Here is a 17402-nt window from a genome sequence, read left to right as displayed (position 1 = left end):
CTTCCGGGTACAAAGAAACGGCCGATGGGGTCGATGTAGAGGTTCAGTTTCTAGAACCTGGAGACTGGAGAGCCGATATCTTCTATTACTTGAAGGATTCGGCTCGGGGGGGCACCCAGAAGGATAAGACTCAAAGCCATGAAGTATGTTCTGATTGGGGACGACATGTTCTACAGGACTTTGGAAGGGCTGCTGCTTAAATGTCTGGGACCTGCAGAGTCGAATCCGCTCTTGCATGAGGTTCATGAAGGAGCCTGCGGCACTCATCAATCGGCTCATAAGATGAAATGACTGATTAGGCGATCGGGATATTACTGGCCTACCATGCTTGAAGATTGCTTCAAATATTACAAGGGATGTCAGGCATGTCAGAGGTTTGGCAAAATTCAGATAGTGCCAACATCAGTAATGAATCCTATCATCAAACCATGGCCATTCAGAGGTTGGGCCATGGACATGATTGGTCAGATCAACCCGTCATCTAGCAAGGGTCACCAGTGGGTCTTAGCTGCTACAGATTATTTCACAAAGTGGGTAGAGGCAGTGCCCATGAGATCAGTAGCGTCAAGAGATGTGATCAGCTTTGTCAAAGAGCACATCGTTCACAGATTTGGGATTCCTCAAACTATTACAACCGATGGAGGATCGGTCTTTATATCAGAGGAATTCAGAAAGTTCGCCGATGACATGGGAATTAAGCTGATCAGATCATCTCCATACTATGCCCAAGCTAATGGACAGGCTGAAGCATCCAACCAGAGCCTCATCAAGCTCATAAAGAGAAAGATTGATGAATATCCTAGGCGCTGGCATGAGGTGTTGTCAGAAGCTTTGTGGGCGTATCGTATTTCATGTCACGGGTCCACCAAGACATCGCCGTGCCATTTAGTTTATGGCCAAGACGCTATGTTGCCATGGGCAATCACGGCTGGATCAAGGCGTGTCGAGTTCCAGAACGATCTGACAACTGAACAATATGCAGCCTTGATGAATGACAATGTGGAGGACCTGACAGAGCTAAAACTTTGGTCATTTGAGAAGATTAAGGAAAACAAGGCTAAAGTTGCTCGTGCGTACAACAAGAAGGTCAAGCCAAAGAATTTCCAGGTTGGAGACTTGGTTTGGGAGGCAGTATTGCCATTGGGAACTAAAGATAAAAGGTATGGCAAGTGGTCTCCAACTTGGCATGGGCCGTATAGTATTGATCAGGTTTTGCCTGGGAATGCATACATGCTTGAGGAATTGGACGGCGTCAAGTTTCCTGTTGCTGTCAATGGCCAACACCTCAAGAAGTATTCCCCGAGCATGTGGGAAAGCGAGTAACAAGAGCCAATCAGATCCATCTGGCTGTACCGAGAAAGGCCAACACGTTGAGTTGGCCAGTAAAAAAAACAAAAAAAAAGAGAGAAATGCCAACACGTTGAGTTGGCCGGTAAAAAAAATGAATGAGAGGCCAACACGTTGAGTTGGCTAGTAAAATACATATGGGAAGCAAGATAGCCGATGTGTAACCATCGACTTAAGGTGTTTTAAATGAGTACAAGTTTTAGGTTTAACAGGCGACATCAAATGTTTTCTGAATAGTTCTACTAGTTTAGGAATCCTTCTATGGCATGGATGGCTTCTGCACGTACAGCGTCAGCTCTTGCAATGATTTCTTCGTCGTCCTTGTCATCGCCTGATATTATATGTCGACTCAAGGTGCTTATCTCTGCAAACTCTGCCTGTATTTGTTCAGTCATTTCTTGGGCTTCCCGCTTGGAGTTTGCGATCGAAGCTTTCTCCTCTTGGATTAGTATTTGGGTATTACAGACCTTTTCTTCAAGTTCCATCAGTTCCTTTTCCAAGAGGTTGAGTCGTCTTGTGCTCTCAGAGATATCAGCTTTAGCATCCAGAGTTTCTTTCTTTTGGTTGAGTAGTTTGCACTTCTGAGCGATGTCGGCTTTCAGAGGGATTTGAGAATGACGCAGTTCTATTCTCTGTTGTGCTGTCTTCACCTCTGCCCGAAAGAAAGGAAGATGGCCGGCTGGCCAAAGTTTGACTCGAAGTGATTCTGGAAGCTGGGATTCTATCTGCTCAAGAATTTCTTTTATCTTGCTGGAATCATCAACCAGAGCAGTGATCGGAGCTGATAGTAGATCCTTGATGAGATGAAGCTGATTTGCCAAGTTAGCCGGTTGCTGCAGAGATGGTGCTTTTGCTTCAGGGGCAGTCAGACCCATTGATGCCGGGTCAAAGGAAAGCAAACTTGAAATGTCAAAGCCCTGTGGACATATCTGAAGTTAGAGCAATGTGCATTTATGAAGCTATCGGCTGGTTCAGAATTGGTTCTTGTAATGTTACCTATTCTGAAAAAGAAGCGTTGGGCGGTTCAAGAGCGATCGTCCTAATAGAGCTTGTCTCGACATCAAGTACATTGACTGTGTTAGCTTGCTCCTCGCTTGCCTCTATTAGTACATTAGGATTTGCAGTCATCTCATGTTGTACTGGGTTTTCTGCATTGGGGATGTCTTTAGTTGTGTCCTGGAAATAAAATTACAGTCAACCAGAGTACATATGTACGCAGTAAGGAAGAGGTTTTGGAAAAAATGAGTTACCTGGTTGGTGTTGGACTCGGAGAAGCTGGTGCTGATTTCTTGATGACTCGCCTCGTGATCATCTTCCTTTTCTTTGTTAGGACTCGGGGGGCAACAATTGCAGAAGCTTGTCTTCGTTTAGAAGCCGACCAGAGTAAGTCTGGCTGAACAGCCATTATTACTTTCTTCATTGATGGTGATCCCTTGCAAAAGAGGACATCAGGAGCAGTTGGAAGAAAGTGGAGTGGCTCCCCGTTGCTGGTCACAGGTGCTGGACCATCTTGTTGCTATAAGAGAGGTGAGCAAGGATTAGGCGAGTAAAAGGATAGGGGACTCAGAAGGGATAAAGTGCTCAGATTCAGTACCTCTTCTTTGGGGATTACGTATTCAAGATCAATTTGCTGCAGTAGAGGGCCTAAAGCTCTTCTGAAAATGTAAGTTTTCCACATTTTCCACCAAGTGTTAAAGCCGATTGAAGAGGTAGTGAAGGACAGATCAGCTGGTATTGGAATGTGGAGGTTGTCAAACATGCTGTAGCATCTTGAGCTGGTGAGACCATCAGGCAGATCGGCTCTACTCTCCACCAAGTATTGAATATGGAAGTGGGGAGGGACTTGTCCTAAGCCAAATTGCCGACCTGCTATGACTGGTTGATAGGTTTCATAGCCTGGTTTGATAATTCTATTGGAAGTACTCATGCCAGCAGGGAGGAAACTAGGTCGGATCATTAAAGAATACAGATGCCGAGTGTTGTTGTCATCGGCAAAACTATCTAGTCTAAAGGCAGTTGGGTTCTCAAAGGATTCAAATTCAGTGAACGGGAAATAAAGGGGATTCTCTAAGCCTTTATAGAAAACTCTGAACCAGTTTGCTGCATCTGTTGGATTCAGTTTACTGTCAGGAAGACTAAATAAAGCTTGACCATAACTAGTACATCTAATTGGTTTGCCACTCTCATCAGGGAAGGAATTCTTGGTCAGGCCTTGGAAGTCTGGGATTTGGTGCTGAAAGTACAGTTGTGCCCACAACTGAATAAACCACCAAGGGCCTCCAGTTCTCAGTTTCTTTTGGTTAAGCAAGTTAGATGTCATTAAATGGAGATATCTGTAGGTTTCTCCAAGGAAAAGTTTACCTAGACCAGTACGGTTGCCATGGGCCAGATGGTAGGCCAAGGGAAGATAGTTCTTAGTTGGAGATAAAGAAGGACTACAGAAGATGAAGTGCTCTAGCCAAAGATTTAAGAAGGCTGTGTGTTCCTTTTCAGTCACTGGATCTTTTGTTTTCATGTGCTGGTTCATGTAAGTGCCCCAGTTTGTGCAATTTGCCTTGGAAGAAAGTTTAAAGGGGACTTCTGCCATTTTGTGGGCAGCTGGATTAGGATATCCAATGTCTAGGCCAGTGATCATGGTGACATCTAACAGAGTTGGGGTCATGGGACTGTGGCCAAAGAAGAAACAGTTCAGGGCATCAGACCAAAAATAGCCGATGGTTTTCAGAAGATTTTCATCTTTATCAAGAGGAGATAATGATAGGCTAAGTGCATCGGCTATGTTCAATTCTTGCCACAAGGGCATATAAGCTTTTGCTACTCTGCTGTACCATGTAATCCAGCTCTCAGGAGGGTTAGGCTAGGCTCTTAAGCAGTTGGCCCAGAGGTTCAAATCAATGTTTTGACTCACGAAAGGAATCCTATTTGCTTCACAGGAGATTAAATCTGTGGGATTTTCGCAAGCTCGTGGGCCAAGACAGAAAGATTTTGGATTGGAAGGGTGCGGCAGAAGGATGTCTGACACCTGATGTTTCAAAGTTTAGTTTGTTCAGAGGCTTAATAAGCTGAAGAAAGTTGAGAGGATTGGGCTGGATGTTACCTTCAGGCCACAGATTGCCGCATCATCGATTGAAGAATTTGTTGTCTGAGCTACAGAGTCTGCCATGGTTCAGATCTGTTGAGTTAGGGTTTGATTGCTTTGGGCTCTGATTCGAATTCCGGATGCTTGGAGAAGTTCTTGCTCGAATTTGTAGAGTTGGGTTTTCGAATTACACTCGGATTTGAGAGTTTGTTTCGAGTTCGGTTCAAGGTGGAAGTGATACTCTACTCTTGTGCGGGTTGCTTCTAGTTTGAATTTCGTCGGCTCTTGGATATTTATAGAAGCCTAATGCGTTGCCATCGGCTTTTTGGAAAACAAATCAAACACGTAGAATCGAAAGAAATTGACTTCATTAAAAGGGAAGGTTGTTTACAGAGGAAAGCCGATTTGACAAAGGAATAATCCTTCGGCTTTGTAATCCTACTCCTACAGTACTACTTCTACTGCTCGTAGGTACCTAGTACCTACGGCGTTTGGGGCTCCGGGCCGGCGCATCTCCGCTGTCGTCGCTGTCGCTGTCGTCGTCGTCGTCGTCGTCGTCGTCGTTGTCGCTGTCGAAGGCGCTGCTGCCGCCTTCAGATCCGAAGTCGCTGCTCCGACCGTCGCCGCCGCTGCTCTCTTCCTCGCTGTCCTCCTCGGAGGACCCGAGGATCCGGAAGGGCTTTCCGCCCATCGGCTCGTCGTTGCCGGAGGAGGAGTTGATCTCCTCTTCCGAGGAGGAGTCGACTCCGTCCGAAGAGGGGTCTTCCTCGTCGCTGCTCTCTAACTCCTCCTGGAACAGGAGCCGGAGGTCTTCTCCCTCGGTTTCGGGCTCGTCCTCCTCGGAGACGGTCCCGAAGTCGAACTCCTCTGCATCCCAGTGCAGAGGAGTCAGCGCTTCATACGCTGCTGTCAGGTCCCACTCCAGCGTCGGCTCCCGACTCTCTGGGATAGAGTCGATGGAAGAAGTGGAGAGGGAAGAAGAAGAAGGAGAAGAGGAGGAGGGAGAATCTCCGAAGGAGTTGGAGCCGGAGGAGGAAGAGATTGCCATGGCTACTGGTTGCTGGAGGATTGGGGTTTTCTGCGCTATTGGCTTTGGAGGAAGAAGAGTTTGTCGTGAAGAAGAGCCGATTCAGGGTGAGATTAAATAGTAAAAGGGTGGAAGACGGATCGGCAGTTTCACATTCTACGAGGAGACAGTTGCAGAGACGTTGCGTCTTCCTTGGTGGTTGCAGTGTGTTTTAATGAGCATTAACGGGAAGATGGAGTGACAGAGTGGTTTTGGAATTATCATTGCCAAAACCAGGGGGGCATGTGTTATCTCCATAAATTAACAGGGTTAATTTATGGGCCGAAAGCAAGGTGGGCTTAAAGCAGAAGATTAAGAAGGCTTGTAAATCGGCTCCTGCGTGGGCATTTGGGCCACATGGGCCATGTATCTTTAGATTTAGTTCAAGATTAGAGATAGAGTCCGATCGGGACAAGATAGGATTAGATTGTTTCTCAAGTCTCCGGACTATAAATATGTACCCTATGTTATTCGTAATAAAAAACGTCATCACGTCTCGCAAATAACAACTCTCGGCGCACCGCCACCCCTAATCTTAGGATTTCATCCAAGTAAGCGCCATGCTGCCCTGATCGCTTCTCGTGATCAGGGCCGCGTTGTTCTTGCTTTTACCTTGGTATTACTCGTACTGAAGCGTTTTTGATGGCGAGTAATGCTAGTTATCCTGATGTTCGTAGCATGGCTTTTAGTAGATCCATTGTGCTTTGTTGCTTATCATCTACGAATATCATATTGTTCCTGTGCATTCACGTTTCAATCTCATGCTAATTCTTGTTGCGTAGAGTTAGTTGCACGGAGACAAAACCCTGCTTCTTTTCTATCTAATAGATCTAATCTGTTATGGTTTGCTCTTATTCTTAAGAGTTGGTGTAATATCTACTAGGTTAGGCCTTGCAAACGGATTGGATGATCCGATGACGTGTTAGATGCTTTGCTTTAGTCTTAACAGGGAATTGATCCGGGAATCGGCTCTTGCTAGTTCTTAGGCCTCTGTTTTTTGTTATGGTTTAGTTATTTATTATGTTCATTAGGCCTAATCACGTGTAGGATGTTCCGATCTAGAAGTGAAGCTTTTACCATCGTGGATTAGATTAGCTAGATTTAATTGAAGCAGCTTTACAGCTATTTCCTTTATTCATCAATATCTGGATAGATGCAGATCCAATCTGACACCGGGACTCGATCGGGGAGGCGATGCAAGAGTCGTCCCGGGGAGCCGACCACGGCTCGGACTTACATTTCCACTTGTTTGTTTATGCAGGCAAATCGTTGCAAGCACGTTCGCACCTTCCTGATCGGGTATAGGTCAGGTGGCACGCCCGACAGTCTCCGGAATCTCCGGGCGCGTGACGGAATTGCGGGCCGTCGACGAGGGAGCAGTGCCTGCCAGCGCTCCGGTGACCTCCCGGCTCTTTGTGTTGCCTGTCGCTGCTCGCCGGTGGGTTTCGATGGACAACACATGCATTAAATGCACTCTGACTCACTGGCTTATAACGGCGGACGGTCCGGTTTTTGAACAGCGGACGGTCCGTGACTTCGCAGAAAAGAGTGTAACGGCTAGTTTTTGAGGGGATGTCTATATATACCCAATGCCCGGCCATTGGGTCTCTCTCTTGGCCATTTGGACCGCATACTTGACACTATAGAGCTAAGGCATCCCTCTCTCACACACACTTGCTTAGTGATTGCATTCTTGAGAGTGTGAGGGCTTCCTAGTGCATTACATCAATAGTTTGAGCTTTGCGGCACTAGGGAAACTTCAAGCAAGCGTCATCGACTTGTTACTCTTGGGAGTTGCCACTCCCTAGACGGCTTGGAGAAGAGGATTTCGTGGAGCTCCTCCAAGGAGATTGTTGAGAAACCCCGATTTCGGTTGTGAGAGGTCTTGTGCTCACCTCACCGGAGTGGTGAAGAGCAACTCTAGTGGAATCGAGGTGTGGAGCGGTTCCTTGATTCAAGCCGGCTCAAGATCAAGAGATTCTCGATAGAGGAGCGGTTGATTCTTGGAATCCAACTCAACGTAGATTAGGGGTGATCGGCAAGTCATCGACACCACGGGATAAATTCGTGTGTCAAGCTTGGTTACCTCTCTTTCTCACTTTAATTTTTGTTTTTACTTTGAGCAATTTACTTTACTAGAACTTGATTTGTATCTTGTCACCCTAGGTTGCAAACCCATCTAGAGATAGTAGTAGCATGACATAGGGCTTTCCTTTATTACTAATTAAATTTCTCTAGTGTTGTTGGTTTTAGATTTTAAACCGCCTATTCACCCCCCTCTAGTCGGTGTTCTTGATCCTACACTAGGCCCGAAGGGCCGCACCTATGGTGGTTCCGCTAATCGATTAGCGGACGGGGGTCGAGGGGGAGCCGCCCCTCGTGGGTCTCAGGGATTGAAGAGACCGTGAAGAAATCCAAGTCGAAAAGATCAAAACGAAGACAATTTGCTATCACCGGTTAAATTGATGACGAGCAAATTGCACTCATCAGTGCAATGAACACAGAAGCTGCGAGCTAGGGTTTGGCACCGGATTAACTAGCGTTGGGTGTTTTGCACTCACCGGTGTAATGGACTTGGAGGCCGAAGAAGCAGCAGGAGTTTTACAGGCACCGGTTAAACCGGCGATCAAGGCAAAGTGAACGTCGGTGTAGTTGTCCAGAGAGTTGGTTTTTGGGAACTCTGGGATAGTTACATGCACTGGTTAAACCGGCGATGAAGATACATTCACCATTTGATTACGTCGGTTGATTAAGGTAGCCGTTGAAGTATAACGGCTAGTTGGAAAATGGTGCTCACCGATTAAACCGGTGATGACACAAAGTGGATCATCGGTTTAACCGGTGATAGCGCTTTTTGTCAGCCACTTTTCCAATGGCTCTTTTGGGGTGTCTGGACTATATATACCCCCAAGGCCGGTTGCTGCATAATGTTGGACGCTAGAAAAGTTGAAGGAAGTGTTGCCCAAGCAAACTAACATCTACAACCATCCTAGCAAAGCTTAGTGTCATATCTAGCTTGTGAGAAGCTTTGAGAGAGTGCTTTGTGCACTTGTATAGGGATTAGTTCTTGTGAGAGCTCCCTTGAGCAAAGTCTTGCTGCGGCAAGCAACCGTGTACTCGTCGTGTGACCCTCCGTCTTGGTGTGGAGCGGCAACGACACTTTGTGCGGGGAAGGAGACCCCTCTTGGTGAGAAGCTCCAATAGTGAAGACGGTGCCATTGGTGACGCTTTGAGAGAGACGGTGCCTGTGGCCTTGTCTTGGTGACTTGGTGCCACTTAGCCTTTGCTTGCCAGAAGCCTTGGTGGCGAACGCAAGACGGTGATCATGCGAAGAGACTCAGCATCACACTTGTTCGTGTTGGACAAGTGGCTGTGGACATAGGGAGGGACTTGGTGTCCTAACGGAACCACGTTAAATCATGTGTCTTGGTGTCTTCAAAGGAGTTTGCATATTCTCTCCCTTACCTCTTTACTTACCGTATTACGTTTCCGCATTTGCTCTATCTTGTGTGCCTTTACTTTCCTAGTTAGTTTGATTAGGATTGGCTATAGGTTGCAAGTCTTTTAGGGATAAGTAGAGAGTAGCATAGATAAACCTTAGTCATAACTAGCATGTGTATGACGTGTTAGGTTTATCTTATGCAAATAGATTGAGCCATAGGATAGAAAGCGATTAGCGACCCTATTCACCCCCTCCCCCTCTAGGGTCGGACACCCCGGTGATCCTTACATACGTCCTTGGCATACGCAGGCCCACCTGTAGATCCTGTATATTGGTATCTCCCGATTTTTCCCTTGGCCCCACTTGCCAGGCGAGAGGATAAGGCAGGCCACGAACGGCCCAGGCTCATTCCAGCTTTCTTCCTTCATCCCGAGCTGCCGCCACAAGCCTTGCTGTGCCGCCGCCATAGGCGCCGCCTGCCCCCGCCCGCCCGCTCCTTCTCCTCCGACTCTAGCCTGCGACGCCAACTCCGGCCAGCGCTGTCGTTGCCTGCGTGCGCTCCTTCTCCTCCGACTCTAGCCTGCCCGCCTGCGCATGGGGTGCCGGTGCGTCCATCACGGCGCCTCCATCCCCTCCAGTGCTGCGGGTGCGAGGGCTCCCGGCGGCAGCGCAAGGGCGGTGTCACAGGCTCCCGGAAGCGTGCGGGGGCTCCCGACGGCGTAGGGGCGGCAGCGCAGGCAGCCGGCAGGCGGGCGCGCGAGCAGCAAGCGGGCCGGCGCGCCAGCAGGCTCGGCGTGGCGGCGCCCTAGCGCGTGCGGAGGAGAACGACGGGGAATTGGCAGATTCCCTCCCCCCTTATCCAGGTATGCATACAGGTGGGCCCAGGGGCAATACAGGAAGATACGAAAATACATGGCCTGACATGTGGGTCCATGTACGTGGGAGATGTATATAATGGCTGGGCTGTAGTAGTTGGAGAATTGTAATGGCATTTTTCCAATTGCATGAATTCCAGTGGCGTATCTCCAAACGTGAAGAATTATAATGGCCTCTTTCCAAATAACCCCAGTGGATATAGGGCGGGCCAGCGCCGTGCGGTGGAGAAGGACCGAGAGTCCGAGAGGTGCTGACCGTTAGATTGGAATCAGACGGACAGGGAAAGGAGGCGACGTGGCTCATCCTGGTGACAAAAAATGGTATACAACTATAAGAGTATAGGCCCTGTTTGGATACTCTAACTGAGTTAGAGGTTAGAGTTAGTTTTTAGCTTATGACTAATCTTGAACTAACTCTAACCAAAGTGGCGTTTGGATGTAAGGGTTAGACTAGCAATAAATGTACTTTCCCAATCATTTGAATCATTTAAACCCTCCTTCCAAGAGGGGAGAGAGAGGGGGAAAAAGGTGGGCCCCATCTAATCTAACCCCAATAAGCACCTCATGGGAGGGATAGTTTTTTGGGGTGGGTTAGATGCATATAACCCAATCTAACCCTCCTGTTTGGATGTTTTAGGGTTAGATGAGTCCCAACAAGCCAAATCTAACTCTAACTCTGGTATCTAAACAGGGCCATAGTATATTAAGGCTGTCTGCACTCATCATACTCAAAACTCATCCTCTAAAAGGAATATTCTATTCTACTAATCAAAATTTTCTACTCTATCCCACTTTCTTCTACAGCCGTCATACTCTATATCTATCCTCTATACTAACAACCACCGGATGGGGGCCATCCATCAGACTTTTCTCTTTCTTCCTTTTCTTCCATGCTCTATTTCTTTCCCCTCCCATCGTTCACTCATTCTCCCTCCATGCTGCGCCGCCCCCACGACTCCTCCCTCTGGCGGTGAGGCTCATCACCCTCTCCTCCTCCCTCTTCCCATGGCAGCGGTGCTGGCGGCGGCCTGCACGGGCCATGCGGGCGGCAGCCATGGTGCAGGTGGCCGGATCCGCCGCCCCTCCTTCCTCATCCCTCCCTCATCTCCGCCGGCGGCCATGGCGCATGAGGGCAGAGGTCGAGGGGAGAAGGCACGCGGCGGAGGACACGGGCCACGCACGGCAGAACGAGCCATGCGGTGGCGGAGCAGGCTATTCGACAGAGCAGGGGCCCTCCCATGGCGCACCTCCCTCCCCATTGGCCGTACCACCCTCCTCCCTCGCTCTCTCGTTCCCTCCCATCCCAGTCCGGCACGCCCCTCCTCCCTCGCTGGCCGGCGCGCCCCTCTCTCCCTCTCCGCACCGGGACCCCTGCATTGAGCGCGCCAGCCAGATCCGGTAGCCTCAAGCTCCGTCCCCATCCAGCGGCAGCGGAGCAGGAGCAGGGGACCACTACAGAGGCTCCACGCGGTGGTAGATGCTCCTTGCGGCGGGCGGGTTAGCAGCTCCTCGCGTAGCAGCTCCTCGAGCTCGGCGGGGAGCTTGATTCCGACGGGCACAAGGCTTAGCCACCTCCTGCCTCTGCTCTGCTCTACTCGGCGAGGAGGTGGCGGAGGGGATGGCGCAGCGGAGCTCCTCCGACGATTTAGCAGTTGGTGCGTGACGCGGGCGGAGGCAAGGTGGGTCCGCGGCAAGGCGTAGCAGACGCCCGGTACGGCGCTTTGTTTGGAGGAAACACGAGCGTAACAGACGGGGATAGCGTACTCGCTGCAGCAAAATCGGTACTGTAAGATGGCATAGCGGATGTTTTACAGTATCCAGTGCGCATAGCCTAACAATTTGATACTGAAAAGGTAAGCGACTCCTCCTTGTTTAACATTTTTTTTCGTGTTCCTCTCCTATCTGCTCTCTCTTTATTTTCTCTGTGGAGTTTAACCATGTAGCCCATGCAGCTATTCTCTTAAGACTAGTTTTATTGGAGCTCGTGGACTCGTGGTAGTGGCTTAACCAACTTGACATGCCCGCCGCTAAAAGCAAATATAATAGTAGGTTGTAAGCCGGCTAAATGCTGACGTGGAAGAGAGAGGGGAGGAGAGAGAAGAAGCGGAAAGCCTGCCTAGGCACAAAAACAAGAAACTCTATGAGAGAGACAAGTGGGCCATGTTTTAATTGCGGAGGTCTAACTACTATATGAGCAGGTTGAGAAAAGACTGCAAAGAGTCTTACAATCAACAGCGGGCTGTAACTATTAAAGTAGCTCTAATTATTTTCGCACCGACAGGTGGCAGGCGATAGGTGATAGGCTTTTGGTTGGCCTGCCGGGCCGGCCCATGCCATAGCCAGCGGCAGCGGCGGACGAGAACCAGACGCCCACCCAACACAAGTGACGCCATCCAGATAAGAATACGTATTATCTCCCATCACTTCCATCATCAGTATTAGTGCGCGTGACCTGATTTTTAACTTTTATTTGTAATATATGAAAATTTATATGTTATTTTGTTAAAGTTTTTTGTGATGAAAAAACAGATAAGATAGTTTATTAGGAAGGGCGGAGCGCAATTAGTGCGTTACTTAATGTATTTTCGGAAACATGCTGCGATTAGTAGACGTGTTATTTTTTTTAGAAGTTAGTGGTTATACTAAAATATGACGCGTTATTGTGGACGTAGCATGAGAAACCATAGAAAAATGGTGATCGAATTGTATGTATAGTGTTGCTATTGTAGTAGTAATGATTGGAACGTATTCTAGTTGGTATAAATTTATTTAATACTTGGAATAAGAATGTACGTAGTTTGATGTATTTTTTTTTTCAGATTGTAACGTAGATGGGATGAATATGTCAATTCGTTATCTTCGTATTATTTTTGTTCGGAGGTCAGTGTTGCAGTTTTTCTTTTTTTTTTCTTTTTTTTTCTTTTTTTTCACCCTTTTCGTTTTCCTATTTTCTTCCGCGCTGGCAAGTAGAGGACCCTTTGATTTTAGTAGTTGAGACTTCAGGTTTATGTCAATGAAAATAGGAATATAAGTTTTTCATTCATATAAGTGTGAGGTTGTGATGATATACGCAATGAATGTTTATCTGGAGATGCATTTTGTGAACACTTGAAGAAAGAAAAGTGTCAAATAAGCATGGAGTAGTAATTCAAATATTATGGCAAACATAAAATACTGAGAATTATAAACTACACATTCACCACACTGTGGAGCATGATTTTAGAGGAATTATGGAGGTGGAATCATCCGAGTTAGGATGAGCGAGGTATGATTTTTCAAAGATTAAATATGAAAAAGATACATGGGATATTCTCTGGGAAATATTTCTGGAAATTTGGTGAATGCAATGGTGGTCGAAATATTTGGGTAGAGCCTTGGGTGTACCTAGTTTATTTACAAATTTTCTGGGAACTTTTCTATACATGGAAGATGGAGTTTCACAATCTTGTGTACATTTTCCAGGTGCTCGTAGCAATTCTCCGGCAACTGACCCTGGGGTCCGGAGTGGAGTCAGGTTAACTGGCAGTGGACCCATGGACTCATGAGCCGATCTGGGGTGTTGCCTTTCTCTGTCTTTATTTCACTGGACCGTGTTTACAGAGGAAGGGAAGAGGGGCTGTGCTTATGACTGGTGGCTTCTCCACACCTGCGCCGCCGCCTCCAACACGCTCCCCTGCCCGCTGCAGCATAGCGAGCGCCGACCGGGGCGGAGGAACAGCCATGTCCCGCGCATACACCAAGAGGACGGCCTCCTCGAGCCGACCCCAGGATGGCGGCGAACTCGGCCAGGACCTCGGCGACCAGCCCGGCCTTGCCCTTGCCGACGAGCATCCTCACCAGCGCCGCCACCCGCGCGTCCAGCTCCTCCTCCTTGGAGCTTGCTCTGTCTCTGTGCCGGCGGGACAGCAGCGCGCGGGCGTCGCGTGCGGCCTGGTGCAGCGTGCCCGCGCGCGCACGCGTCGGCCAGCGCGGCCGCGTACCCCGTGGCGGCGCGGCTGGAGCGGGCGGCCGCGGCGGACGACGCCGAGCGCGCGGGCGACCGGGGCCGCGCGGCGAGACTCAGGCGGCTCGGGGCGGCGGGAGCCGGAGCCTTGGGCGGCGCGGAGCCACGGCCCTCCTCTGCTGCGGCCGTGAGCGAGCTCGGCATCTCCTGTCGAGCGCCGGCGCGGCCCTCCCCTGCTGCGGCCGTGAGCACAGCGGCGGGGCGGAGCGGCAGTGGAGGAGGTGGAGGAGCAGGGGCGGAGCGGCAGCGGCAGCGGTCGAGCTCCCGCACGGCGGCCGGAGCGCGGCTGCGGCCCTGCGGGAGGCGGCGGACCTCCTCCCTTGTCCTCTTTCCCCCGCCCTCACCTGGAGGCCGCCGCTCGCGCTCCGGCCCTGCGGATGGCGGCGGGCCTCCTCCCTTGTCCTCGTTTCCCCTCGCTCGCCTGGAGCCCGCCGCTGGCCTCCCTCCTCCCTACTCGCTCTTTCCTCCTCCCTCCACCCACCTCCGTCCACGGCCGGATCTTGCGTGGGCCATGCGCGCGGCGGTCGAGGCCTACGCGCTGCGGTGGAGGCCATGGCGTGGCGGCGGGAGGCGCGGCCTGCGGCGGCGGTCGGCGCATGCGGGCGGCGGCCGCGACGAGCCGGCCGCGGGGAGGAGGTGCTCGGGCGGCCGCGGGCCGTTCGTCGGCAGATCGACGGCCACGATTTTTTTTGCTGACGTGGCATGATGACATCGCACCTTTTGGTGCGTGAATCGTATTATAGAGATAGTACGGTGATCGTAGATGGATAGATAGATATTTTTATAAATATATAAGTAATAAATAGCGATTAATCTTAGCGCCCAAACGGCTGAAAAAAGTGTGGCAACAAGCAAAAAGGAAATCCACGCCACGCCAACATCAGCGTGAGCGAGACACGCAGATAGACACAAAGGAGATGGACTGGGATATCGCGCGACGGGTCGCGACATAATCCAATGCGCGACCCTTCCGACCAGCTATGTATGGACTATGGATATAACGAGCAATCATATTACACTAGCGGTCTAAAACTGAGGAAAGCAAAAGCACACCCTATCTCCTAGTAGCATGTCTCACATGCATAGTTGATGTGGCATTCAGCATGTCTCATATGCATGATTGACGTGATATTCACAAGTAACATGACCAAAGAAAACGGATATATTTTCTTAAAATGATCATTACTCTCTTATCCAGTGTCCGTTTTTAAATCCATTTGAACCATTATGTTTCTCGAAATAAAATCTGCGAAACAAGATCCATATTTGATGTGTTTTGAAGTTATTTTATGCACCTGTCAAGTTATATTAATTGCATGTAGTAACTTATGTACAACTATGCAGCAACTTATGCATAAACTTTATGTACAAATTACTAGATGATCTTCTATTGATACAACTTAGCAATGTACAGAGATGCAACGCATCAAACATATACTATATAGCAACTTATGTTGTATGTCTATTTTTTTTCTAGTGACAACTTTAGACAAATGTATCAACTTGTAAAAAATTGGATAATAAACTGTGTATTGACAATATCATATAGTATATATGTCAACAACTTATATAGAGATATTATAGTAACTTATGTAGATACTTCATAGAGGTAAACAAACATGGACGGTAAAATTAATTTTCATAGCAATTTATGTACATAATTTATTGTCTGGTTCACACATAAGTTGCTACACACTTAACACATAAGTAGCTACTGCACATTCAAATAAGTTGCCAATTTGTATAAAATATTTCAAAACATATGCTTGATGGGTCTAGATTTGTAGATCTTATCGAGAATAATATAATGGTGCAAGCAGATTTGAAATCGGACTAACCAAAAGAAAGTTATCATATTTTTTTTAAGTTCAAACAAGTCAAAAGTGTAGGTGGACCACAACAGCCCACTTCCATCCTAAAGGACCTCAATGGGTGGTATGGGTAGCGCGCTCCCCGGCAGAGCGACACGTCGCTGGATAGATTTTTCTAAAGGAGATCACACACACATTTCTTTCTGCTTGGGCTTTGCCTTGCTTGCGGCCACTGGGTGTGGTAAAACCACCTGAATTATCCCGGCTCAAGTGCGAAGGCTATCACCATAAAGGCAACATCGACTCAAACACACTTCAAATGGAACAATTCTTGGTCTGTCGGGTAACCCGATACAACCACCGGATCTCGGATCGAACAAGCATACCCCGCACGAAGGCGAGTCCAGAGATATTACAACCATATATCTTACAACACAGGCATAGTAGTTATTACAACAAGTTCAAAGTATTATTACAAGTCCAAACTCAGTAAAACGTTATACAAGACATAAGTTTAAAGTTCAGAGTTAAAGCAGCGGAAAGAAAACACGACGGCTACAACATGTCGCAAAAGGATATCAAGCTAGCCCAAGCAAGGTATCACTCGTCAGGGTCATTGCCGGCCGGAGACAGATCCCACTCTACGGACTAGCCATAGGGCAAAGAGCAGTGCCAAGTCAGACTAGCGGTCTGGTCCTCAAAACTCATACTTGAAATAGGATTCAACAGCAAGGCTGAGTATACTAATACTCAGCAAAACTTAACCGTCAACGGATATACTTAGTCCACTTAGCTAGACTATGCAGGGTTCTGTAAGGCTCTGGTTTTGCTTTTGCTGAAAAGCAACAAAGAGCAGGTCCTTAATTTCACATTTTAGCTTTCAATATTCTAGTTGATTAACCATTCTATATAAGGAACTAATTCTAATCAACCATGGTAGAACTTTAGTCAAACATCAAGATTGATCATAATAATATTACTCTTATTACTCTATGTGGCAAAGGGATCAAGTAGTCTCAATATCCGCGAGAGACGGATGATTCGAATCGGTTTTCAATCTTGCAAGGTAAACCTAACACACACGTTTGGAATACCGTTGGGTCATTCCCAAACAACCGTTGACCTTTCATTCCGGCTTGTGGATAGGGTCACTCTCCCCGACTACAGGGCACCAACTTCCTCCCTGCACCTGTGGTGTTGCGCAACATAAACATAAATAAAAATGTATCTCTAAGAGAGAGTGAAAGGTATATCCGCTCACCGGTCCGATCAGCTACTAGGCTTACCGCGTACCATATTTACGGCATGTGGCTAGTACGTTCAAACACTTAACCACTGCTACCACACACCGCGACCTTAGCAGAATTCATCAACATAGACGGGGTCTCACCCAAGGTCATGATATCGAACATGACCCCGTCCGACGTTCTTATAGTGATTGCAGATAAAAGAAAACAAGCAACTCCTATTAAGCTTGCGAGTGACAGGCAATCACTCGACTTTTACTGGTCCTATAAGCATAGCAATTACTCGAACTCAAGTCTAGTGTTTAGTACATAGGTTCCTAGGATCATGCATCTAGGGTTTCAATTCAAATCCTAATAACTGTAAATGCACAAGTAAGTAGTATATAAAGTGCATAATTTGAAATACAGGGTTTATGTTCGGGGATTGCCTTCGCGGTAGTCACTAGCTAGATCAGCCTTGGACTCTTCCGGACTTTGGCCCGGGTCTTCAGTCAGTGTAGCGGCGTTCACCTGGGCTTCTTGATCACCTTCT

At 48.2% G+C, this 17402-nt stretch overlaps 1 protein-coding gene across 1 annotated transcript; it reads right to left on the bottom strand.

The window, feature by feature from the left end:
* Nucleotides 1–13431: 13431 nt before the first annotated feature.
* On the bottom strand, nt 13432–13956 carry LOC120709792 (translation initiation factor IF-2-like). Its single transcript, XM_039995441.1, has one exon. The coding sequence runs from the start codon at nt 13954–13956 to the stop codon at nt 13432–13434; it is 525 nt and encodes a 174-aa protein (XP_039851375.1).
* Nucleotides 13957–17402: the final 3446 nt, after the last annotated feature.

The sequence above is a fragment of the Panicum virgatum genome, chromosome 5K, assembly GCF_016808335.1.
Source record: "Panicum virgatum strain AP13 chromosome 5K, P.virgatum_v5, whole genome shotgun sequence".
NCBI lineage: Eukaryota > Viridiplantae > Streptophyta > Magnoliopsida > Poales > Poaceae > Panicum > Panicum virgatum.
This window is presented reverse-complemented; position numbering and strand designations above follow the sequence as displayed.